General features: G+C 40.7%; 1 protein-coding gene across 1 annotated transcript; it reads right to left on the bottom strand.

Moving 5' to 3' along the window:
* F5 (coagulation factor V (proaccelerin, labile factor)) lies at positions 1-26,874 on the bottom strand. The gene is made up of 25 exons (XM_008936889.1): positions 26,592-26,874; positions 23,310-23,401; positions 22,120-22,242; positions 20,687-20,899; positions 18,019-18,162; positions 17,275-17,496; positions 16,495-16,660; positions 15,921-16,098; positions 14,797-14,899; positions 14,210-14,421; positions 13,289-13,439; positions 12,671-12,883; positions 9,390-11,328; positions 8,606-8,771; positions 7,637-7,873; positions 6,941-7,145; positions 6,407-6,586; positions 5,195-5,302; positions 4,687-4,758; positions 3,870-3,964; positions 3,119-3,274; positions 2,573-2,717; positions 2,274-2,422; positions 957-1,139; positions 1-189 (listed from the first exon to the last, which is right to left on the bottom strand). Exons 1-25 carry the CDS (start codon positions 26,750-26,752, stop codon positions 1-3), a joined length of 5,802 nt encoding a protein of 1,933 aa, XP_008935137.1. The 5' UTR covers positions 26,753-26,874.

Genomic DNA, 26,874 nt, shown 5'->3' on the forward strand with positions numbered 1-26,874 from the left:
TTAAGAGCTCCCAGACCTGTCAGTCCTTCTCACAGCCAGACCCCCCCCAAAATCACAGCCATAGAGTTCTACCCTAAGGGCAATACCATGAGACCACGTCCTCGGGACGACGCGGATGAACCTGGACAGGATGGGGGGGTTGAAGAAATGCTTCACGTGCCCACTGCTGTCCTCATTACCTGAGAAAACCTGCAAATGCACAAACACAATGAGTTAAAAGGCAGCACTTTATAAAAAAAAATGGTTTTTTCTTCTTAAAATGTTTCCAAGCTGTTGCATTAGCTGTCCAGGGCAGATGGACTGGCTCAGTTCTGGTTCCACATAAGACCACATCCAGTTTCTCCCTAAAATGCTGGTTCAGAGGGAGTTCAGGCCAGCAGTATCAGAGTGTGAATGAATTAAACAGCCTCTGCTTCCATCCACAGCACAAAATTCTAATTTATATGGACTAAAAAACCCAAGCTTCCCTTATTCTACCTCTGCTAAAAGGCCTTGTGGGTTAGGTTGGTGTAAGGTGATACACATGACAGCATAAAGTGTCTGCTCTTTGGGGATCTGGAGCTCTCTGTTACAGCAAAACTTCTCACTATCACATTAATTTCATTTACAAAATCAAGGCAGAAAAATAAAAAGCTGAAAAGAGCCCCTGGGGCATCTATTCTTCATTCAAATTAAATGTCTTTGTGCATTCAGATTAAAGGTTCTCCTTTACAACTAGTGTCAGCTCCTTTTAGCACAACGTTGACTGCATTATCTACAAATTTTGCATTCTTTCCTTTTATCACTGTTAATGGCTATGCCCAAAACCAGATGGATGTTTCTGGAGTAACCCCATCTCTTCAGTATTTCAAGTCCTGTAAGAATCTCTCTTTGGCTGGGCACTCTGCCTTGGGCTTTGACTACACTCAGCATCTAAAACCAAGCAAGAACACAACTGCCTGAGCTGAGGACAATACCTTTGCCTCTGAGCTTGAACCATCTGTGTAGGATTTCCACTCTGAGCCCTGCTCACTGTAGAGGATAATGTAGGTCTTCACAAAGTTCTCAGCAGTTAAGGACTTGGCACCCTGGGTGGTTATAGCAGTTATCTTCTTCATTGTGAGGAGATCAATTTGCAGCCACTGTTGGTTGTTGTTCAACTACAATTGATAAAAAGGGTTGTCTGTTAGTAAAGAGGTCTAGGACTTTTCTTGCTTAAGTGAAAAATCCTCCTTGAAGACAGTTAAAACTCCATCAAAACACATCAAAAATGTATCAAAGAAGAATGAATTTGAGGCAAAAGTCAAAGGCATTCTTGGTGGCCAGTTCACTTCCTCACTGCAAATGGTGTATTTGCTGTCTTAAGATTCCTGCCTTAATTTCCAAAACATACTGAAAAATAAGAATTATCTCCAGGATCACAGTAAAAGACATAATACTAATACCAAATGCTTGTACAAAACATTAGCCCATCTCAAGGTACTTTGTAAAGAAATCCAGCTGCATTTTGAAGACACAGAAGCTCACAGGCCTTGCAGAAACTCATCCACCCCCAGATCCATTGAGCTGCACTGCCTATGAAAAGGGGTTTTTAATCCCTTGGAGCCAAATATTCAACTTGGATTCACCTCCTGAAATTAAAAGGGCTGTTTCTGCAGGGAAGTGCTACAGGCTTGGGCCTAAAGGACACCATGGTTTGATTATTCTAATGCACTTTTTACTTTAAATGGCCTCTTCTTCCCTTAAACCTAAAATTTTCTTCCTGCAAATCATGCTTTTTAGTGGCTGTTCTAATCCTTTCATTTGATTATTGAAAAGTAAATAAGCCAACATCTTCAAAGTGTTTAATCCTTCTCAAAATTTTAAGTCTACTTCATTTTTTGTTATGTTGCAGACAGGTTGTTGTCCAAAAAAAATATAGTTGCCTTTTGTAGCCTGTTTCTTACTTGGCTGAGTCCATCAAATGTTTCAGTTAAGAGCTTTCAGGAAAACTGGCCTTGGGCAGTGCTAGATTAATGGCTGGACTCAATCTTCAAGGTCTGTTCTAACCTAAATGATTTTATGTTTCCAAGATCCACCTCTCAAAATACAATTTCACTGATGTTGCCAAAGCTCAGTAAGTTTTCCACTGGAAGAGCTGAACGGGCTTCTTCACCCAGGATGGCTGAAGAGCTGTGAAGTGCCCCCTGTCAGCTGGGCACTGGAGAGAGTGCAGGAAGCTCAGGAGCAGCAAGGCACCATGAATTTCTCAGCTGTAGGTGCCCTTGTTGTCCCCCCTGTCTCTCAGCAGTCACCTTGGCTCTCCAGGCGTTCACCTTCCCGTCGCGATTGAGGCGGGCGAGCGAGGGCTCCCACGTGCTGAACCAGGAGCTCTTCACAGAGGAGGCTGTCAGCTGGGAGTTCTTGATCTCTCCATTCTCCATTCCAAGTGGCAAAGAGCAACCTGTTCAGAGAAGCACCGTGTTATCTCCAGTTCCTCCAACTAGCCCCAGGCTAAGCGAGGAGTCTGGAATGGAGAAGAGGCAAAGTTTTAGCTTTATTTCACATAAAACATTTCCCAGGAGGGGAGCACCAGCACATGACCTGTTCTTACCATCTAGCTCACAGCCCAGCAGCTCCATGCGAAGGGTAGGCCTGCTGTAGGCCTCAGTTGGGTAGACTCTGAGGTACCTAGCAATAATAGGTGGGTCAAAGATGTTTTCTTTTATCCCATAGGCGTCGGAATTACCTTCAAAAATCTGTTAAAAACAAGAAAAAAGATCCACATCTCATTAATTTAATGCAACCCCAAGGCTGGTTGCTGAAAACTTGCTCTGGTACAAGAGTAGTCTTTTTTTATGCTGTTAGACACATCCATAGTGACAGAACATCTTGTGCTGCAGGGCAACTTGAAATATTTCATGGTCCTTAGCATATTTGGAAACACCTGAAGGCCTCAGTTCAACCCATTTCCATGCACTATCTATGACTGTAAGAAGGCATTACTAGAAGCAAAGGGAGAAGGGAGAGACAACAGAGAACCAGAAGGCTCTAATTTTTTCCACTATCTCTTCATGTCATATAAAACTGTGACCTCACTGCATCACCCAGTGATGCTGCCTGGGTTGTTGCAGCCCCTGAGGCACACACACACACACACCTTTTGTGCTGCAAAGCTGTCTCCTCTGAAGGTGCTCCACTTTCTTTTGTCCTTGCTGTAAACAATAAAGAACTTCTGGACATACAAGGACTTCAAAAACTGCTTGGCTCCCTGTGTTTGTATCCCAGTTAACAGCACTTGTCTTTGAAAGTCCACCTAGAAACAGCAAAACCATGTTTATAAAGCAAATAAGGCACAGCAAAATCCATTGAATTCTACAGAGTAGCTTTGAACCCTGCATTTCAACACCCACACAACACTAGTGCTCTCAGGATAAATAACAACCAGATGCCAGGGTTCAAATTAAGTTTCCAGTTCCACATCAGATCTCCCAATCTTCTCACTCCACTCTCCCTAAACTTGCTAGCATGTCAAAAGTTAGCAGGCCAAATACAACAGCCCTTGGTTGAACTTACACTGCAACACTAGTTGCAAGCTCTCTTTTCTCACACTTGCCAATTTTAATGAGATTTGCCAGAAACCAACTTCCTCCCTAAATCTGGGATCAAATTTGTTATCTGGTGCAAAAGGGATTGGGCTGGAAGAAAAGGATGGAAGAAGTAAGGTGATTGAATGACAGTTCTTGGAGCCATAATTCTCAGCTTAATTTCCCTGTGAAGCCACACTGTGCTGTGTCAAGTTGGACATAAAAGCATCTAAATCAACCAACCATGTTGTCTGATCTTCTAAAACAAGCTGTAGGAAAAATAACCATCCAAGGATGGTCAATCACATGTTGTGCTCTCCATACCTGGATCCAAGGGAGTTCTTCTTTTTTCATTGTAGTGCTCCAAGCATTGTATGTTCCAGAATTGTTTAATCTGGCTAATTTAGGTTCCCAATAGTCTAGACAGAAAATAGGAATAAAAGCAGGAATTTAAAGAGAGGTGTTGGGAAAGAAAAGAGGCTGTGATTAGATATTGATGGTGAGTGATTTAGTTGTTTTCTGATAGCCAAAACACAACCAAGAGACTCCAAAACCATAATTCTAGGATAATTTGGAAATGGTCAGCAACTGAAAGTTGAGAACTGAAGGATGTGTGTCCCCTATACACAGAATTTTACATCAATCAATTTCTCTATCAAATGGCCCCACTTTTATACCAGGAATACACCTGTAAATTACAGACTCTGTCAATGCCCTGGATGCCAGGTTCCCAAATCTTTCCTAAGAGATTTACTTTGCCCTTTCACATCTCATACCACGTGCAAATCTCAGAAGCTTTTTGAACACTTGGTATTCATTTTCAAGCAGAGAACCCAAAGGACAAAAAAGATAAGGCTAAATTTGTTCCAGGCCATCCAGCAAGCCACAGACAGAGGAAATCCTGACTCTCAAGCTTGTAATCCTGACAGTAGACCTGTGACAGTGTTAAAATACAATGATGAAGGCTACCTAAATAGGGTTCACAGTCTCTGCTTCCAGCACAGGAGAGCTTTTTAACCTGATAGTTGATCCACTGCTGAACTGATATTCAAGGTGGATCATGAGATGCCCAAAGAATAACTGCAGTACTTTGCTGAGGCTGTTCAGGAGCATGCCTGGACCTTTCCAAGCATGAACTCACCTATATGGTGTGAGGCATCAATTTGGGAATCAAGGATAACTCCACTTGCTAGACCCATTGGACTCCTGCACCCTAAAGAGAATACAGTAAGTTTGTTGTTAAAAGAAAGGCTATTCCCATATATATTCTGATGGAACCTTCCACAATATCATCACTCAGAACAAGTCTCAGCAATACTGTAACATCACCATTCTCTTCCTAGAGAAGGCCAAGTTAATCTCTGCAGTTTCTCTCAGTGGATTAATCCACTGGTCACTGAGGAAATCTCATTCAAAGCTGACATGCTAAAGGAAAAAAGGTAATATGCCAAGTAATTCAAAGCTAGTATGCTAGAGGCTAAATGTTTTTCTTCTAGATCAAATATACAGTAACCACTTCACCCCCTCCTTGAATGCACAGAGAATTTGCTTTAGGTTTTTGCTCCCAAATTTACTTCTAGTGATCCTGAAAGGGTAGAGATAACTTTATAGCTTGACTCCCCCAGCCAAAAAACACCTTAGCTCAGTACCTTTCTCTATAACCAAATAGGATGCTGCTTGCTGATATTCCCCCACTTCAGTGTCTAAAAGCCACCAGCCAGGTCTCTGGGGTTTCATTTCAATTGTTCTAAATGAGCCTGGAAAAAAAAAATGAAAGAGAAATGTCAGAAACATGATCATTATAAGATTGATGTTAACAAGGCTGGATGATAAACCAATCATCCTATGACTTCCTCTAGAAAAAAGAAATCTGCTACACATTGCATATGCTATCCCTATCCCAATCTTTTTTATTCTTTAGGAAGCAAGTTCTAGCTGGAGACTGAGGTTGGAATGAAGTGACCAGATCAAAACCTTTGCTGCTGGTGCAAAGTACAAAACTGTGGATGCCTGTATGTAACAACAGACACTGCACATTAAATACAGTGCCAAGCCACACAAAGAGTGTTTTTAAGTTTACTACACAATGTAGGGATGTTAATTCTGTGGTGCTGATTATAGTTCTTCCTCCTGCTGCCCCAGTGTGTTGTTCAAGCAATGTAAAGGAGGGATGTAATGAAGCCAGATGTAGAAGTAGGAGATTCAGATGTGTGAGCCCTCCCCTTATGTTCTGCATGCCCCAAGAGCACCAAGAATTGAGCAGGGAGTAGACATGGTTAAGGGTGTTTGCTGCATTTTCTAGAAAGTGTAGTACCTGCTTCATTGCTTGTCTTATATTCCTAGTTAGCAGAGCCAGGAAAATTCTGGTTCCCATTTAAACAAAAGCATATGTAGATGTCATAGTGAAAAGCATCACCTTAAAAAGCTTAAATAGTGAATGAATCACCTAATGTTCACTAAAACAAACTCCTATTATTCTGAGCCAAACCCATTATTTTGATCTTGTTGCTTGGGGTTTTTTTTTTTGTTGGGTTTTGTTTGTTTGTGGGGTGTTGGGTGGTTTGTTTTTTAAACACTTGTAGCTGGCAACACAGGCTTTGTAAGGGCTGTTACTGCACTGTCCTCCTGGCTTCCTTTTTTGAATACTGATGTTTATTATGTATTATTTCCTCCATTCCCATGGTGTTAAATGAGGTGCAAAGTGATTTTCCTTCTCACAGTGATGGGCAAATGAACTGTTAGTGCTCTCAAACTCCTTTCTTACTGTGCCCCAAGCCAACTTCTGTTCACCTTTACATTGGGATGATGGCAACAGACTGCAAAGGTCACTCCTTAGGATTTAGATCTCTTCTGATGCTTACCTGGGAGGAGTGTGTATGTACCAAGCTGATGCTTTGGTTCTCCTTGTTCTGTGAAGGTCTGTCCATGAAAATGAACCACATGAATGTCTTTTGGCCCACCCATGTTCAGCAAATGCCATCGGACCAGTTCACCTTCATACATCCTCAAGCCTTGCAAATTGTAGGTAATCCCATTAATGGCTGAAAAAGAATATATTGTAAGGAAAACTGCTCCCAAAATGGGTCTCTTAAAGTGCTAGAATGTAGTGCAAGATTTCATAAAGTGTTTGGGAAAACCACCACTTTTTCCAGCTTAAAGTGCTACACATTTTATAGTCTATGTACATCAATTCAGAAAAAAACAGGGACCTCACCTGGGGATCTGAGCACAGTTTGCTGGCAACACATGGCAGCCAGAGGAACAAGGAGGTGTAAGAGAATAAATGTCAGATGGAAACAGCAGGCCCAAAAGCAAGGACAGCTGTGAGCTGAGATACCTCCCCCAACACCCCTCCCTCTGCCCCAATAAACTCAATACTTGACAAAATGAAATACCATAGAATTTGTGGCACTGCTGCATATCCTGGCTCTTGGCAGCACAAGGCCTTCTAGGTTTGTCAAAGTACCAGCTTTTCTCTTCATCAAAGACCATAAAAAGCAGGAAGAAGTCTCGAGTCGGTGTCCTGCTGTTGGAGTTACTGAAGGTTCCTTTTTGACAGATCAGTATTGGCCCAATCAATCCAGAATTAATATCTTTCTCCTATAAGGTAATCAACATATTAGATGGAATAAATGTGGTTTTAAAAAAAAAACAACTTAAAACCCCACAGTACTCTGTAGAACTGCATCAGGCCCTAAAAATTGAAAGCAGAGACCAGAATTGCTGTTGCACTGTATCTTTATTTTCCCATGTTCAGTCTACCACAGAGTTCCCCAATTTGAATTCTTCAAGAGCTTATAACTGTGCAAGAGATTAAATGTCAGAGGCAAACATCAGGCCCCCAAAAAAAAAGGACAGCTCTCCAGTACATGTTCTGCAGCTCACATTTCTACAGCCATACCAGTAACATCATTGGGAGATAGTTAAAACCCAACTGGACATGGTCCTGGACAACCTCCTCTAGCTGAGCCTGCTTGAGTTTTGGGAGGTGGAAGAGATGATCTCTAGTGATCCCTTCCAACATAAATGTTTCTGTGAATCTGATCAACCCCAGCAACATCACTACTTTGTATTTTGATTTGATGCCTTACCAGATTTAAGTCAGAGTAGTAGATCCAGGACCGACAGACTGCTCCTGACTGCACAGGTCCTGATCTCCTGTTTGCATACCACACGTAGATATAGCTGCTGTTGGGCTGAACTGCATCATCTTCCTTAAACCAAGCAGTAGATTCATCATCATAAATGCTTCCCTCAGAGGACTTTTCATAGAAGAGCCCATGAGCATGGAGGGAATATGGTCTGGATGCCAGATTCTTAAAATAAACCTAAAATGAAGAAATAGATTCTATTAAGCAAATTCAAGCCTTAACCAAAGTCCCCACACAATACATCACCCATGACCTCAAACCAGGGTCAAGACTTGTATAATCTAAGTCTATCCCTCTGTGTTGGAAAACTGGATGAAGAAGGATGAAAGGAAACTGTTCAGTAATGTGCTTCCTCCTGCAAATATACCCACCAGGGAGACAGTTCCTCTCCATCTTTGTTGTTTGTATTAGAACTAACCAACCTATTTACAAAATTTTCAGAGGGAAATACACTTTTTTTTTGACAAATATATACTCATCTCAAACACAAATCTACTAATTCCTTTTAAAGAAATTAAGAAGCTCCCTTTGCATATAAAAAGTATCCTTTCAGTGCAACCTGGGTTTAAAAAAAAATTATTTTTGAGGTTAAACTTAAATCTCATTTTATAAATTGATTGATAAATCAGTATTTAATGTTGGGAAACAAGAAAGAAAAAGAGAAATTAAGTTACCATGGATAAGAAAGAAAAAAGGTTGTGCTTCAAAGAAACACATCGTTGTGCTTGGATGTCCACACTGCAATTTCTAGCTTTGAAAACTTTCTCCCATGGTGATCTTTTAAAAGTTTTAAAAGTATTTTTCTCCCATGGTGATCTTTTAAAAGTTTTAAAAGTATTTTTAGACTCATTCTATAGGAGATCACCATAAGAATCTTCTCCTGCACACATATTCAAAACATGGACCTACTAGGATAACGTCGTCCACTTCAGCCCGGATGACTGGCCCCAGGATGCCAAGGTGTTCTTCATACTCATCTTCATCCTGAAGAGTTGTAAAGGTACTGTCTGTATAGCTCTGGAAAATCACCTTAGACGTGGTGCCATCTTTACAGGTTTTGTCATTCAGCATTGTACTGAAAGGAAATTCCCAATTACAAACCCACAGCAGTGAAAGAGAAAGAATTGCTTTGATGAAATCTGAGAACTCCTACAGCAGAAACATTTTGTTCATTTCAAGGGCCACAAAACTCATCTTTTGGAGGAAAAAGTGACTAGGAATTCTACATATTGTATGCTGACCAAATTGGTATGAATTACTGTAATTAATTTTTAGTACAGAATTCCTCCCAAGTCACATATACTCTTTGCTGTGGCATAGTGGCCAACCTCCCCTCTCAAAATTTAAGGAAATCCTCTCAACTTCAGGGTTTTTGATCCAGTCACCTTCTGATTTCTCCAACAATGATGCAATCACTCCTGCAGCTTTAGTTTTATTTTAAGGTAGTGCCCAGTCTGGTTATTCACTTTGCATCTTTCAGGTACATTTTTCAGTACTGCAGAAAGCTGGAAAATGTTATTATTCCATTTTAAAACAGAACTGCTACACCAGAACCACTTCTTGCTAGTGCTAGAAACTGTGTGATTTCATACTGCCTATATTAGATCAGTCAGTCCATTAAATTCCTGGCAAGACTGGAGGTCTGGAGGTCTCTACCCTCAACTCAAGAAGGAAGTAAATGATTTAGCCAAACCTTTTCTTATACCCCGCGTAGTTCCAGCAGACCTCTTTAGCTGCAATATAATATCTCCTTTCATTCCCTTTGCTCCTCAGGTAATGCTCAGCAATGTTTTCTGGGTTACGTTGCTCGTTGATGTTCACTTTTGGGTCTGTCAAGTATGGGTCATCAAAGTTCACATAATGGTACTCGTATTCCCCACCCGACGTTTCCTCCGTGTAATAACCTTCCATGACATACTCATAGCCTCCATTTTCTTGGGGAAGCCCAATGGTGATGGATGGTTTCAGGTGCCTGGGGGTGAGTGTGTCATTTGGTGACTCTCCATGCCTGGCTCTGCTCAGATCCACTGTCTGGTTGACCTCTTTGGGTGCCCCTGTGGTGTTAGTGCAGCACGGCAGCGTTGTGTGGTTGGTCTCACCCAGGAACAACGTCCGGCCAACCCCTGCCATAGGATTGGTCATTCTGGAAGGTTTTTTACTTCTTGGGCTCAGCAAAGGAGCCATTTTTGGATATTCCTTTTTTTTCCTTCGGATCTTGATGAGGGTTCCAGATGTACTCAAAGTATCATTCTTGTTCCCTTCCTTTGCTTTCAGAGCTGGGTGTGTGTGGCTCCCTTTCTGTTTTTCTCCCATTAGATGTGACAACTCTTGATATGTCTTCCTAGGCTTCTTATTAGTGAATGCTGTACCATTTCTGCTGTGATGATTTAACTTACCACTAACAGGTTTATCCAAATTTGTCTCTAAATCCAGACTCTCCTTTGCAGACACCAAATTCCATTCCTCGTTTGTCATTTTAGATGAATATTTCCCAGCCCTGGGCAACGGTGCTTCTAGTAAGTTCTTCACTAGTGCAGGGTTGGAATTAGGGGTTATATTGTCTAAGGTATTACCTACAGAGAAAGTGTCTGCTTGTTTATCTTTGGATAGCTTGGGTTCAGAGAGGCTGGATGCATTAGACCCATCTTCCACAACAAGGTCCAAAGCAAGGGTCAGGTTTACTGCACGCACAGCGTTTTCCAGCTTGGTTTCCTCCTCTTCCAGTTCATCACTGTAACCATTTGGAAGCTGCCCACTTCCCACCATGTCTATCTCAGATGTGTTCTCTGGCTGGTACCCAGAATGAAGTGCACTTGTCCTGTCAGCAGCTGAGAGGTTTTTATTTCTTACATGATTTAGAAGGGCATTCATCTGCTGCACAGAGTAAAACTTAACGGCCAGCGAGTTTCTCTTTTTCCTTTTCCTGTTAATATCAGAATTTCCTCCTCCTGGGCTTTCCTCTTCAGGCTTTTCTGAAGAAAATTTACTCTCTTTTCCATTAGTTGGAAGCTCTTCTGCAACATTCGTTTGGCTTTCCCCATTGCTCAGCAGGTGTTCACCTGCAGAGGAGTTACTGTGATCTAGTTCATGATTCCTTTGGCTTCTATTCTCAAATACCAGCTCAGCCTTTCCATCACTTGCCCTAGCTAAAAATAAGTCCTCTTCTGCTGTGACTGAAGCATGACTTGACTGGAATGTTTCAGCCTCGACTCGGGGAAGAGGAGTGATAGGAGTTTCTAAGAACTCAGAGGTGTTTGTGGACTCACTACTATTTATAGCTGTCAGATCCAAGCCAGCTGCCACCTCAGAACCAGAAGCATCAGTGCCTCCATACTGTTCCCAGGCCAGTGCTGTAAGGTTCTCTGTTTCTTCATTGCCTGTTGACTTCCTTGAGCTTCGGATGGAGTAAAAAGAAGCCAGGTAATCCTGATAATCCAAATCCTCCTTATCTCCTTCTTCTTGCACATCTTCTTCAGCTGAGAAGGTAGCAGCCTTTTTGTCAGTCTTGGTGTAAGTGAAATCCACGACATCAAATGAGTAATCTTCCTCATAGTCACATTTGGCATCTCTGAATCTCAGCCTCATGCCGTAACTCATCTCTGGGCTACCCCAGGATGCTAAAAGCCAAGTGCCTGAAATTGAAATTTGAACAGCTTTTGAATGCAGAAAGGATGATCTATGAAAGAATGAAGTCGTTTGAATTTCTAATTGGGACACAAAACATTTAGCTGTCAATGTGAAGTGTCTTAAATTAACCTAAAGGTTTCAATAATTCCTCCAAAACCTAGTCAGAAAATAAGTTCTCCATTTGAAACTAGGATCTGCAGAGAACAAAATATAATGTTTGCCTCAACAGCATCAAGTCATGTTCTCTGCTTGTTACAGCTTGCTTTTGGAACTAGCAGGAATTACACAACAGACAGAACTATCAGATTGAGAAGACCCTAGGCTTTTTTTTTTATATTAAAAAGGTCACATACAATTTTTCTGTATCTATCAGTGACTTGCACAACTTTCCTGATTTCTAACAGCAGCAAGTTTACCAAAGGAAACACACCCCAGATGGAAAGAACAGATCACACACTCAAATCAAGCAAAAGTACAACTTTGGTTTTGGTTTCCATAAATTCTGATGGAGTTTTAATGATTCCTTAGTCTTGAACAATAAAAAACACTCTAACACACAATAACAGCTTTAGCTTATAATAAGGTCTTGATGGTGCATGATTACCAAAAACAAGCTTGGAGGACCTAAAGAGTTTGTTATTTAATTAGATAAAAGCTTCAAAAACCAATTTGGTATTTTAAATAAGATAAGGATTTCTTATGGGAAACCTTGTGGGATTTTAGAATGATCACTAAACACTCCCAGTGCTCAGTGAGGAAGAATCTCTGTCCTTTTGCAAGGAACTCCATAAGGGTGGAGTTGTAGCATCACATTTTCAAGACCTGGTAGACACTGAGATGCATACCCATGGACTAGAGATCCAATTCAGTCAGGTAGACTATTGCTGCTGAATGACCAAAAAGCCTAAGGTGAGGTGTAGCCACTTTATCCAATACTGAGTAGCAGAATTTGGCAGTTTGGGCCCATTTTAGCTAACCCAGCATAGACAAATATGTGGCTAGAGGTGGGAATCCCAGTGCAGTACTGTATTGTTTCCAAGGATGGTATTGGAATTGCCTTCAAATGATTATTGATAACCCCAATACTAATTGTGAAGTGAAAAAAAACAACCTCAACAACAGGAAACCCACAACAAAAAGCCCCTCAGCATCGCATAGAATCATGCCAGTGCTGTCTGTGTAGCCAACAAAACTTCACACACATTAATTGCACTGAGGAGTGAGTCAACATTTTCCAGCACTGTGCTTATCTAAACACCTTTCTTTCCTATTTCAGTAAGTCCTTACATACTAGGGGTTAAAAAGGGTCTTAGAAGAGCTGTCAAACACTAGAGTTTTACCACGTACCAACGTTGTCCATTTCCACTGTGACAGATTCTCCACTCATTGGGAAAAGGTTCAAGACATCTTCATATTTGCCTTGGTACAGAAAAGAGTGCCCAGAAAGGCGAACGGAGACAATCTCATCATGAGTGCCAACACTGGAAAAGTGCCACTGAACCACGTTATCTTGGCAAAATCCAAGGATTTCACTGCTGTCAGACACGTAGCCATTTATTGCTAAAAGGAAAGCACAATGAAAGGGGTCTCAATCTTTTCAGAGGAAGACTTTTTAAAACCTCCTGTTCTTTGTCAGTCCACTGAACTGGACTCGCATTTGTACCTAGAGACAGGAACAAGATTGAAACTACAGTAGCCTTGATGGAGATTCCAGCTCTGGAAATAGTATCTCTAAGGCAGCAGAGTGGTGCATCAAAGTGAAAGAACCCTTGCCTTTGCCTCAGGGTCCAGAGCCAGCCTGGGCCCTAAAATATTCCATATTTCTTTCCAGTGCCACCTGCCATGGTTAGAAGTTCACTGCCTCTCCAGAGAATTCCCTGATTGCACTACATCTGAGAACAAGCAATCACTGGATGGCCAAGTTCACATGAGTTTCCATAATATTCAGCTTGATATCCAACTCACTGTGCATTACGTTTGAGTTATAGAATTTGGGATCATCCTTTTTAACACTGGAAGGGTTGCTGCAGTAGTCCTTGATGTTATCTTCTATGTACCAGCTCTTATTTTCATCAAACACAGCAAACATTGCCTGCTGCTCCCCATCTGCCTTTTTCTGAAAGAGAATCAACACAGCAGTGACATTTTTTGGGGGAGAAGACACATTTTAAGGACTCAATCCTATTACCTTTGTTACTACGTGAGCAATATAAGCTTCACCAGAGTTGTGGTGTGATCCAAGTGCTAAGGGAAAGGGAGTAGGGGAGTCAAGACTTCAAATGACAAGCCTACTACTGCAACCAGCCTGTGGTGGAGCACTGAGCAAGCCACTAGCACTGCTGATATGCAACCAGTATACAACTGGGCTCTCTGTAAGAGGACTAGACTCCTGGTTTGACTTCAGCACAAGCTTTTGACATTTTTTTCTCCTAAGTGATGCTCAGTTCTTTGCCAAGCAAGGTATCAATGGATGGTGAAGAGAAGCACACTCCTAGAACTCTCACATGCTGTTTGGGTTGCCCTGGATTCAGTGATGCCTGGGACTTTCAGATGCTGTTGGGTTATATCTGTTACAGAAAGGGACCAGCTCAGACATGAATGTTTTTAGAGCATGAAGGTATAATGATAGCAAAGTTTACTATCAGATCTAAAAATAGACTTTCAAGTCAGGCTGACTTTTTGTTGAAATGCTGCTCTTGCTAAGAAAATCAGAATATCACTCTTCTATTGCTGTGGACAGAGGACTCTTCAGGTCATTCCTTCAGGAGCCTATTGGTTTAATGGCTCTCTACATGACAGTTCTTTAAGAACAAAACCAAATTCACTGTAGATCAAATCATATTATTTGAGCAAAATCTGTCTTTAAGAGGTTACCAAACGTGTTACCTGCACACCCTTCTGGGTCAATGCTTCACTTTTACAAATCAGAAGTGGGCCAATCAGTCCAGAGGCTATATCTCTCTCAACATCCACAGCACTGTGGTACAGCCTGGTAATACACTGTGCATCCTTTGCAGTGGGTTGGTCTGTTTTAGCAATTTTCCATTCATAAGTGTATGTGTTCCCTGGTTCAATTCCTTTACTCTGGGTGCCATTGCCTAAGGAAAAATAAAGAAAGGGAAGAGCAGTGATACAAATTTAGAGCCAGGTTGTCATATGGCTGCACCTTTTAATAAAATTGGTGCAATTTTGCCACTTCAAGCTTCCTCTGAGATCACCAAGGCTCTGCAGGAACTGTTGTCTCTCTCTAGAGTCACAAATGAGAACTAAAAACACCAAAAAAGGGTATTTCTCTATGCCTTAAAGATAAGACCTTGGTTTCTCTATAAGGCAACACAACAGGTCAGCAGAGGAAGAGCACAGAATTGAGGTGTTGCAGTCTTGCACATTCCTAGCCACATCATCTCCTTCAAAGCAAAGAAACCCTCCACAACAGTTGATGGTATCCAAAATGCCATTCACAGATTCCTTACTTGTGGGATCCAAAGGATAATCAGCTCCTTCTGCTTCCTTTGAAAGTGTCACTCCATGGAAGTAAATGCTGTAGGGTCGGCTGGCCTTGTTTTTGAACACAATCTATATTGATATGCAAATGACACACACACAAAACAATTAGTGTTCAGCAAATCCTTGTCTGAGTTTCAACTACAGCAGAATTTGCCTGGTTGCAGCCTGAGAAGTGCTGGAAAGTCAAAGGGATGTTTTAAACATTGTCTGATAATATAAATTCAGTCTAAATGCTCCTGGTACCCTGCTGCTGGGTTTTGTAGAGCCCACTGAAGTAAATTCAGCTTTTTAAATCTGGTCTTTGGAAAAATCTAAAAAGAACTCCTGTTATTCCAGTTTCTAGGCACATAGTCCCTTGGGGAAGATGAAGTTATTGGCTGAAGTTCCCAAGAACCTTCAGTATTGGAAAAAACAAGTTTAAACAGATTTTAAAACAAATCTTGTCCCAGATTTCAAGACCCAAAGGGGTTATTGGAGGAAATGGCAAAGCATCTTGCCTATTCTTGGGCCAGAAAAAAAGAAGGAATGTGCCCAACTCAAATTCACAGTCAGAAAGTCACAGTGGCAATTAAAGGTCATGAAACTTTGTGATGCATCATTAAGTGACAACAGAAAGACAAGTGGATGTGACAGCAGCACAAGCTTGTAATGCAAATGTGTTGTAGTTTCATTTCATAAATCCATGAAAGAGCTTTTAACTATTTAAGACAATGTTACTCAGTTTTCAAAGCCAGAAAAAAACCAAAACAGCATCAGGAATGAGCAGCTCATGAACTTTGGCCTTACATCTAAATCCTCCCAGAAGTCCACCTGGGTCCAGCTTTTTTCCATTTTGCACACATGTCAACATATAAATACCTTTCAGAGAGTGCAAATTAAGTGTGCTTATGTTGTAAAATAAGTATAACCATGGCAGCTGTAGAGGGAATGCTGAAAAACTTAAGCTAAGTGCTGTCACTTGTCATCATACCTTTTACTAGGGCCAATATTTACAACATTGTATTTTTTCATAAAAAAATACCCAAATTAAACTAGTTCTTTTGTATCTCTACCCAGCAGAAAAAATAATCTCTGAATTTATGTAACTTACTTTGACTTTGTCATTGAGTTGAGCTCTGATAATAGGACCCAAGATCCCAGTTTCCTTGGGACGAGGATTTTCCAGACGTTTAGTGAAGGTGGCATCAGTGTATTGCCTAAAAACAGCCTTTTTATACTTTTTACCTATGAGATTTGAGAAGTTGTCCAAGTGCTGTGCTTTGTAGTGTCTTAAAAAGAAGGGAAAAGACATGATCAATGAAACTTGGAATAGTGATGTCTATTAGAATACAAAATCAGCACTCAGGCTGATCCAAAGTCTGACCTAAATTAGGTAAGAAGCAGCTTGGAACATTATTTATGTTTTAGTAACACATATGACTAATTAGTATCAGAGTTTACATTTATCAGGGTATATATGCAAGAACTTTTTCACTGTAAAGTTGCAAAGATGCCCAGAGAAGCTGAGGAGTCCCCATCCTTGGGGGACAACAAAAACTCAGCTGGCTAAGGTCCTGTGCAATGAATCCCCTTTCACACTGGACCCCCAGAGGTCCTCTCCAACCTGAGTTATTCCATTATTGCACTTGAACATTCCATATTATGTTGACAAAGTATTATTTTACCTATCAAGGCTGTCTGGAATATTTGGGGCATAATCCCAAGTAACTTCTTCTGCAGCAATGAAATACTCCCAGTTTTTGACCATGAGACGTTCTTTAAAGGAGAGACGATTCTTCTTCACCTCCTTGTCCCCACAGTCTCTCACAGTGAGGTAACCATGCATTCCAGCTAATTGAGAAGAAATGGAACCATCATGATTGTCCATTTAATGAGCCCTCACTACTTCAGATGCATTTCTCATTCCTTTAAGGCTGCCAGCAAGCATTTGTTCATGTTTACCATCTTTTCAGGCTTGAAAAGGCAGCATCCATGTAGACTCCAGAGAGGCTGGGATCTTTCCAAGCAGCCCATATTCATCAAATGAAATACAGCTCCTCTCTCAACTCACTCTCTTTGAAAATACCACCTGAACAGATGGAAAGCTATTATTTTTCCTGCCTTTTTGTTTTGTTTTTCAAAACAGGTCTTCCAGCTCTTGTAAGAGAGCCATTCCTCATTCTTTCAAATTCTGACCGCTGCTGAGAGAGTGAGATACTTTCAAATGATAAACAGTGAATATTTTCATCAGATTGTGTGACACTGAGCTGCAAGTGCTCAGTTTCTGAGGCCACAGGGGGTTCCTTACTCATTTAATAATGCTGTTTATCTGAGCAGCTCACAGACTAAGACACTGGAGCACTCATTCACTGTTGCTCTGTACCACTGCAGAACAGCAGAAGCCATTTGGGACATCAAGAAGAGAGACAACTCTACAGTTGCCTAAGAAATAGATGTTTCCTTGCCTTGGTGGTGCTTTTGGACAAGAGAAGATATCAGCCACCTTCCTTCCTCACTCACTGTCATGTTCACAGTGGTTGATGCTCCTCCCACCAGGTTCACAGTAGAAATTCGGTGATGTCTTTGCTCCATGGACTGGCCATTGACATGAATGGAAAAAATCTCTGGCTTGGAACTCATTCCTATGAAATGCCAGCTGATGTTGTCATAGGCACAGGCCTCTAAATCTGAGAGAAAGGTGAGAGTAGGGTTCAGAACACAGGCAAATCGTGCAAGTTCCCTAAGCACACCCTCAGGTGGTTCTTCATTAAACATTTTTTAAACATTAAAAAAAACCCTCTGGCTCCTGGGATCAGTTTTTGCAACAAGAAGAAGTTTCAAAAGCTTTTAAATGGAACAGATATCAAAATCCTGGAAGTCAGGGGAAGATAGGTATTTAAAACATACATACAAGTAACAGCTTGACTTACAGAGAGCTGTGGAAAAAATCAGTAGCTTCCTTTGGGAAGCTGATTTGTCCTTATTTGGGGAAAAAAGGAAAGAAAAAGGCAAGGATCCAAGCTAAACAAAGAGGTTGTATCTAGTGACTGTAACTACCCTATCCAATACTTGTTTAAAACCCACCACCCACCTAAGACAGTCTTTTGTACTTCCAAAATAGACTGGACAGAGATATGAAAAAAAAAAAGCAAAGGTAAAATTCAGTCTTCATCAGTGTTAATTTCATTTCACATAAGCTTGAAGAGTACCTGGCAATGTTCCATCAGTATAGCCATTAATTGTGTATTTGAGTGATGCTGATCTTTGCCAACTCTTGTTTTCATCAAACACACCAAACAGCAGCACATACTCCTTGTCAAAAAGTTTCTGTGACCCATCCTCATTTAGGCTTCCTACAAAGAAGAAACAAAAGAACTTAATTTGAAGCAGAAATACAGCAGTTTTCACATCAATGTAGTGGCATTAATGTGTATTTAATGAGCTTGCTTCACCTTTTAGCATGTACTGGCTAAACCTGACCAAGACAAGGCCTTTAAGAATGTTCATAAAATGATTTTATTTCTGAAAGTACTTTTGGGTTGGGTAACCACAAAATCAGAAATCTGTAATATGCTAGAAGATTGAAGAGTGTGCAGTAAATTGTCTCAGACAATTCTGCCAAGGCATTGTAGGCATTGTCTTCATGAATGGGAACAACCAAACAGCCTTCTGCTCACAGTCAGACTCTGGCCTCTCTTTTGAGACTGGGAGGCAAGAAGAATGATGGCAGAGCTGTCTGCAGTGTGAACATCTCCTCAAGCACCACACTGAGGTCATCAGCTCCTTTAAAAAGCATAAAATGGACCACTTGGCAAACAACCTCTATATACAAAAGATTTTGACAAATAACTGCTGAATGAGGCTGGTTATAAGCAACCACCTCTGAGCTGAGTTTGTGATTTCTGTCAACAAGTAGAATTCATTCTGGACATGCCACACAACTGGTGTGATTTTACTGATCCTTTCTGTAGATTGCTCACATCAGAAAACTTCCATTTGCTACTTCCAATCTATAATCCAGGATTAAAATAGATGTCTCTCTAGACTGCAGGAACTAAAAATTTGGGAGCTTGCTGATTATTCTACTTAGGCAGAAACTTTAGCAGTGGAAGCAGTTATCTTTAATGTAATCCTTTTAATTTGTGAGAGGCTACAAAGTCCTGTTTTCCCACGTAAAAGAAGTCTCAGATCAAGAGGAATTTTTCAGCTTGTCACACAAAACCCATTCACTTGAACTCAAAAGTCCACTTTTTATAACCTTCCCAGGTTATACCATCTCTGCTGCTCTTAAAGTGTCAAACTGTGGTGGGTTGACCCCAGGCAGCAGCCAAGCACCCACACAGCCACTTCAATGCTTCCCTGCCCTCAGCAGGACAGGGGAAAGAACAGAAGTGGAAAAAAACTGTGGGTCAAGTAAAGAGGGTTCAACAAGTGAAGGAACAAGGAGAAAAAAAACCAAGCAACACAAAGGAAATCACTCATCACCTCCCACAAGCAGACTGCTGGCCAAGAAACCCTGCTCAGAAATCTGAAGAATGTGATTAGTTACCTGTTTGTCTTTCTTCTAGATAGGAACACATGCTCAAAATTGTATTGAAGGTAGTGGTCAAACCAATCCATCTCTAATTCCTATCCAACTCAAGCCCACAATGTATGCATGAATTTGAGAGACTTGAGAAGGAAGGAAAGCAAGTCATTCCAAAGCATTTGTCCAGATTAACTCCACCAGTATGTCATAAAATGCACACACATGAACACAGAGAAAGAAAATCCCAGAAAAGTAGGAAAATAGCAAGTCCTAGGTAATATTAAAAGCACTAATTCTCAAAAAAACTTCAGAAGGAACATAATTAATACTAATGCCACTGCTCTGAGGTGTTATGAGTAGGTGTGTTCTGCAATTAAATGGACACCTATCAGTGAGAAGAGTGCCTCTGTACAACCCACACTGGAGCAGCTGTTTACTTTCAGGAAAGCTTCAAGGTCCAAGTCCAGTCTACACAAAGTACTTAAACTGTAGGGACACAGGATCAAGCTAAACTCAGAGCTTTCACTAAAAGAAAGATCTAGAACTTGGAAAAATGAAGGATTTAAGGGACCAGCCAGGAGTCTAAGCAGCTTACCCAGTGGTATGCTGTCTCAAACTTCCCCTCAAATCACTGGTATGCAGCTAGTTATTTACAAGTGGTACCAGTTTGTATTAGTGGAGATTCAAACTGCTAAAATCTCAAGTCCCTGATCCCATGCAAAGCAATTTTTAAAGACTTATAATCTGTTCAAATTTGGGCATCTTTTTAAGTGGCTATCCAAAGACACACTGCTCTGCAATTTCAAGCTCTTCTTACAGGGGAGAGTGCTACAACCTCCTGATCTGATATCCTTTAAAATGTAGAGGCAAAGCAACTGGTTCCTGCCTTATTCTCTGGAATGGCTGAACTGTTTTGAACAAAGCTTTAAATAAATATTTATTCTGAGACAGGTAAATTGAGGTCATATATTTAGCAGTTAAGCAAATGAAAAGAGAACCAGTTCAGACAAATATATCTATTAATAGCACTCTGTCCAGCCTATAATTGCCCACCCCCAGCCTACTAGCTGGGGAGGTCTGAGCAGGAAGAAGAGAAAGCCTTGACACAGTGCAAGCACAGTTCAGTGGCAGCTAAAACATGGGTGTATGAGCAACACTCTGCTGGATCTGCATGAAAGCTGCCATTTAAAAACTTGAACATGTAAAAGAAAGATGGTAAAAACCATTTACTTTACACTGCATGTAAAGATGGGAAAAGGAAATATATCTTTCCTCATGATCATACAACCTTAACTTTCTTAAGAAAGGAAACTATATTACCTTATAGTAGTCTTAAAGCATTTCATTACCTTTCTTACAGATAAGCAGTGCTCCAATCAGACCAGAGTTAAAATCCATTGCCATATTCTCATGGGAATAATATGCATAAGTAAGACAAGGAAGGTCAGCTTCTTTTGGACCAGCTTCTTCTGTTATATCCCACACATAGGTGTAGATCTTGCCTGGAAGTACAGCATCATCTTGCTTTTCTACAGAGGATGTTCTGTCATCATACAGGGAACCTGCCAAGAAGAGTCAGTAGGGTGGCATGAAGAAAAAGAGCAATTACAGCATGTGGAATATCCTCCTAAAATCAACTCCAAAAGCTTGGTTTGTTTCTTGCATATGTGATACTTCAGCTTCAAAGAGATAACTCATGATGCCACTCACACTGCAGACAGTAGCTATTCCACCATCCTGTTTCTTACAGATTAAAGGTTTCCTAGGACTGTCCTCACTACCAAAAAGTGGGGCTCTTCATCAGCTTGGCTGGGGTTAGGGTGGCATGAAGCTGCAGGCTCTGCTCACTGATACTCTGTGGAGGAATCCTGCTCACTTTGTCAGCTCTCTGTGTCTCATGAAGACATTATCCAGGCTACTATTGCCTTGCTGCCTCAGACCTTTCATGCACTGCATACCCAGATGGAAGTTATGGCTCTTATCTACATCTACCACATCCAACCAATCTCCAATATGGTGAAGAGGAGCCAGAGAATCAAAATCCTAAGTGCCAAAGGTAGTCAATACCATCAGTGAGGTAGTCAAACTGAACTGCCTATCACTTCCAGTCACACCTCCTGTTCTACTCCATCAGATGGGGTTCCAAACCTCTTTTTGTATCAACACAATAAACAAAGCCTTTCTGTAAGCTGCAGGTCAGAGCTCTGGCTCAGCACCCAGGGCAGGGCAATCCAAGAAGCATGGGCAATCAGATTCACTCTGTTATAGTGCACACATTTAATCACTGATTTGCTCAGAGTTTATGATCTATTTTTGCTAGTCTCATGAGGGTTCCAGCAGCAAAACAGCACAAAGCTGGGCATGAAAAGCTAAGTATGAACAACATGAGCACCACTGTCAACTGCAATTACCAATAATGCCATGATGTATGTTAGTACAAGGGATTGTAAAAAGTTTTAAGACCTGTATCTAAGAGTTTTAATGTCCTGAAATAGAATATTTTACAATTATACAGGGGTTGGCCCAGGTGACCTTCAGAGGTGCCTTCTAACCTCAACCCTTCTGTGATTCTGTGAAACAGTATGAGCACACTCTGCATGTCAGATGACACAAGTATTTCATTGATGAAGAAGAAAAGAGTTAATGGGTGTAAAGTTTTAATCCAGGATCAACAGATGTTTGTGTTACATATCTCCTCAAACATTGGTTTAGGCCCCTCTTAATACTTCATGCAGTAGTCTAGAAGTAAATGAACAAAACTTGGCACTTTTATACTATTTACCTTCTGAAATTTTGTCATAAACTATGCCTTGAGGGTGAATGCTGACTGGCTTGTCTGCCATGTTCTTCAGGTGAACTACTAAAGTATCTCCCACTTCAGCACGCAAAGTTGGTCCCAGAAGTCCTGTAGTTGTTCAGGATGAAGAAAGAGGAAAGTGTGAGCAAAACATTGAGTGAAACAAAGACTTCTCTCCCCACGTTAACATGAGCTTCAAAGTAGAAGTTGCAAAATTAATACAGGCAGAAAATATAATACCACTGCAATGAAAGTTTACCCATAAAAAGGCATGTGGAGATTTCAAACCTGCAGCTCAGTCAGGAATATTATAAATCATATATCTGGCAACTAGCACTTAAAAAAAATATCACAGGAAAATGGGGGGTGGGGAGGAAGTTATTTCCAGACACAGAAAATTTATCAAAAGGTTAATTTTGAGGTTCACTGAGAATTTCTAGGAAACCCTCACATACAATTTAATTAAAAATTTTTAGGAAGCCAGACATTTTATAGTTTAAGAGTGTAGAGAAAGGCATTCAGCACATTTCTTGGAATGGCACTCTCAGAAGACAAAGATCTTTCAATCCCAAAATGTTATCTGAAGAAATAATCAGTTCCATGTTTAAGTGGAACATCCATTTAAAGTAGTAACAGAAGCAAAGGCAAGGGAACAACTTTTGCACCCAACCTCACTGTTTTTCTTTTGCTTTTCCACTGATCTATCAGAAATATATCTACCCTCAGGCCTTAAGCTCCTTCCATGTGAATTTACAGTGTCACCACTGTCACTGTGCTGTACAACTCTAAATGTGTATGGGAAGGCTCAACAGACACTGAAAACACAGGGAACAACTTGGTACCGTGCAATTAATTTGCAGATAGCACTGAGCTCATCTCTGAAAATCCAATTTCTCTGTGGCCCTTGAAAGCCTAGTGTCCTGCAGAGACCTCATCCCTGTGGCTATCTGGTTTATGTGCAAAAAATATGGAGAAAAGAAATAAATATGAGCTTGCTTAGCTTGTTACTAGCTTTATAACAGGCAACAAAAAGACTCAGAACATTTCCTTCTTCTTTACCTGCATCTGGTTTATGTGCAAAAAAATGGGGAAAAAAAAGAAATTGAGCTTGTTTAGCTTGTTACTAGCTTTATAACAGGCAACAAAAAGACTCAGAACATTTCCTTCTTCTTTACCTGTAAATATATTTGCTGGCTTTTCTCTTTTAAAATCCACTTCATATTCTCTGTAAGAAATTTTCTTAAACACAGGATCTGAATGTTCTAATCTGAAACCAAAAGACAAAAAAAAAACCAAAGGTCAGTCTCCAAAAGAGGCCATTGCTGTTTCACAGATATCTCAGAAAATTAATCCTGGAACACATTTAATCACTTCCACATTCTGCTGAAGGCATGGCACACAGTCCAACTCCTTGCAGGGTTCTCCCCTTTCCTTCTGTTGAATCTATGATGTTCCTGAGCTAGCCCATTTCATACTAGACAGTCAATTAGAGTACCTACTGCAGTTTAATCCTGATTTTCCTGGTGATTTCTATAGGTCCTTTTGATTCTATGATGAAAATGTCTTTTTACATTTAGACACAGAGGAAGGTGTCTTGACCATGCTTAATCTAGAAAGCATCTGAGAAAACAGAGTGGAAGAAGCCTGAATGTCCTTTTGCTTGGATCCATGCTTGAACTTCAAGACTCACCCCAAGGATTCTTCCAACAGCATTAACAGCAAGCTCCTGTAGCAACAATGACCTTGGTGGCAAGCAGGAAACTGTTCCCTGACAACAACTAAAGATTTCACAGCAAGTCAGAAAATTGCTTTCTGGGAAAGACCACAAGTGTCCTTAGGCTTGTTATGTAAATGCATCAGGCACCCAGTGGGTCACACTGTTTTCTCAGAAAACCATTAGGCAAGGCAAAGAAAACCATCACATGGGTTTCCAAACACTTCTGGAATGGAAATAATGATGAGAAGAGGGCTGGAGGGAGAATAACCTTTAGTTTGACATTTATTGGTTGATTTTTATACAGTATGTATGATGACTGGATGCAAGAGTAATTCCATTTGGCTTTTTTGCAGTGCCCTTTCAGGCACAGATGATAGTGGGGAGCTGATGGGCTGCTCAAGCACTGAGAGATTGGGCAGAGACAATGCAGTGAGCTTGGTTGATTTTATACAGTATGTATGATGCAAGAGTAATTCCATTTGGCTTTTCTGCAGTGCCCTTTCAGGCACATATGATAGTGGGGAGCTGATGGGCTGCTCAAGCACTGAGAGATTGGGCAGAGACAATGCAGTGAGCTTGCTTCAGTGACATCCTGGGTCCATAAGGGGGAGATCTCTTTTTGCAGAGATCTTTTGTAAATCTTTCTGTAACCCTCTCACAACAGAAGAGTCAGGCAGGAGCAGCTCATGTTTCAAGTCACTGATAAAATGTTATTTCCCTCTCTTCAAGAAGGACCCAATCCATAACCTTCATTGACAAGTGCTGCCCTACTACAGCAATGTTCAATAGAATATGCACAGAAGACTGTGGGGAGGAAGAGAAAATTTATCAACACCAATAGCATAGCTAGAAGGAACAAAATATGCAGCTTACTAACACCTCAGAAATCTCAGACTATGAAAGCAGGTCTAGTTTTATAACTCCTGGGGACAGCAGCAGCAACACTGCAGGTACAGATGTTCTCACTGTGCTCTGAAGTGTCTTGATAAACATCATTTGTACATGGTAACAAATCTCTGAAGATAAGACAACTGATTCTCAGAGAAGTTGAGTGTCCTTTTCTAGCTTGCATGATTGGAGAACTAAGAAAACAGTTTGAGAAACCCTTTTTTTTTTTTTTCAGCCTTTCTTCAGTTACTTAGAACCAAAACCAAAGTATCAGATTCTTACACTGTATTTAGACACACCCAAATGCCTTTGGGATCCAAGTCATTCACTCCAAGTCATTCCTTAGGGAATATCCTTGTGGAGGGTTGGTTTTTTTTTTGAGTTAAATTTCTGTAAGCTCTACAAAGTTCATCAGAGCCCTTCAGGATGTGACTTGCTCTACACACTTATGTTAGATCTCTCCAGAGACACTGTGTATGAAAAGCTCCTAGGTAATCACAGTATTTCAGCTGAGGTTTGAGGCATTCTTGTGGGTTCCTACTGCATGAAAACAGTCTATCCACAATGTGACATTTAACAAAACAGCATTAAACTGATGCTTATACTGATGTAGCCAGTGCAGATGAATGAAGCTCTAACTACTAAATTCACATGTCCAGGTCAATACTTAATCATTAAATGGCATTTGGCTTCATATTCCTACATTTAAATCCCCTTTTCTTCTGCCCTGCCAGTTTGACATTATGCTTATACCACTCATGTTAAACTTCCAAAGGGTGTTCTAGAAATCATAGAAAGCTTGTTTTCATTAAGTCTTGGAAAAAGAATAGAAAGTCAAAATCTGAACAGGAAATGTCTTCTCCATAACATCCTGAAAAGCAATACATACTTAAAGTCACAAACTAAGCAAGAGAAAACAAGCCATCCACCAATATTAAAAAGAAATGAAGTCAGTAGTACCTAAATTCACCCTTCAGTGTAGGAGAACAAGTAATTTGTACCATTTCATGCCACTTCCTGAAGAAATAAAAGCTGTGTATGGTGACTGTGGTGAACACAGTCTAAGAATGAAGCCTAATTTAAACAGAAGTGTAAATTACATCTAAATTTTGTCATCTGTAGCATTGCACTTGCCCCACCTATAATCCTGAGGATAAGAGTAGTAACACAAATAAGGGATTTTATATGCTTGATTTGTGTATGCATGCAGGCTGGCCATTCTGCAATGCTATCTGGAAAGAAGAAATTCAATTAGTATTTTCACTTAATGAAGTACAGCAATGCTTGATTACAATGCTACAACCTTTACTTGGCAGAACTCAAGGTGGACTTTTCACAAAGACTACTGAGCAACTCAGAAACAACACAGCTAGATCCAAAGTCCATCAGGCTCTGACTGAAGTGAAAGTGATGGTATTTAAATTGAAACATGTTCATTCCTTCAGCAAATTCTAAAGTCTGAAAGTTTTCAAAATCTTACCCCACTATGCTTTAACTGAACATTGCTCCAAAACCATCTATCCAATATAATTACATTAAGAAAACCCACCAAACCATGAACTGCAACCCATGCAGAGGATGATAAAAGCAAGCCCTGCAACATATTTACAAAAATGTTCTGAAAACATAAAAATTATTCTAACCACTAATGAAGTAAATAAAAAGGAGCTTTTAATACTTCACTGGCTCCGGTTCAGATCATGCATTTTAAAGACACACAAGTTCCTCTGAAGCCAAGAGATCAGGCTATAAAGCCCTCCTGGGCTCTAAAATTCCACAGGAGGTAGGAGATGCAATCCACTTACAGCCACAAGAGAGGATTTTTTTTCATCCTTATTCTGGACTTTGTTACCTGGACTTTTCTTCAGACTCCGGTTTGTAGGTCCAGCTAGTGATCTGAGCAGCTATATAATGCTCCCTGACCTTCACAGCTCCCACCACATATTTTTCTGAGTCTGGCCACCATGAACCAAGCAAAAGCAAGAGAAAAAGGTGCATGCAGTGCAGTGTCATGGTACAGATGCCTGTTGATGCTGCTCTGGAAGATAAAGGCAGAATTTCTGGCAGAATGCGCTGCTTTTATTGCTGTTGCTGCTTTTAACTTCCCCTCAGAAATGAAATAATTGTGATGCAAG

This window comes from Merops nubicus, unplaced genomic scaffold (genome assembly GCF_000691845.1).
Source record: "Merops nubicus isolate BGI_N331 unplaced genomic scaffold, ASM69184v1 scaffold2963, whole genome shotgun sequence".
Taxonomy (NCBI): domain Eukaryota; kingdom Metazoa; phylum Chordata; class Aves; order Coraciiformes; family Meropidae; genus Merops; species Merops nubicus.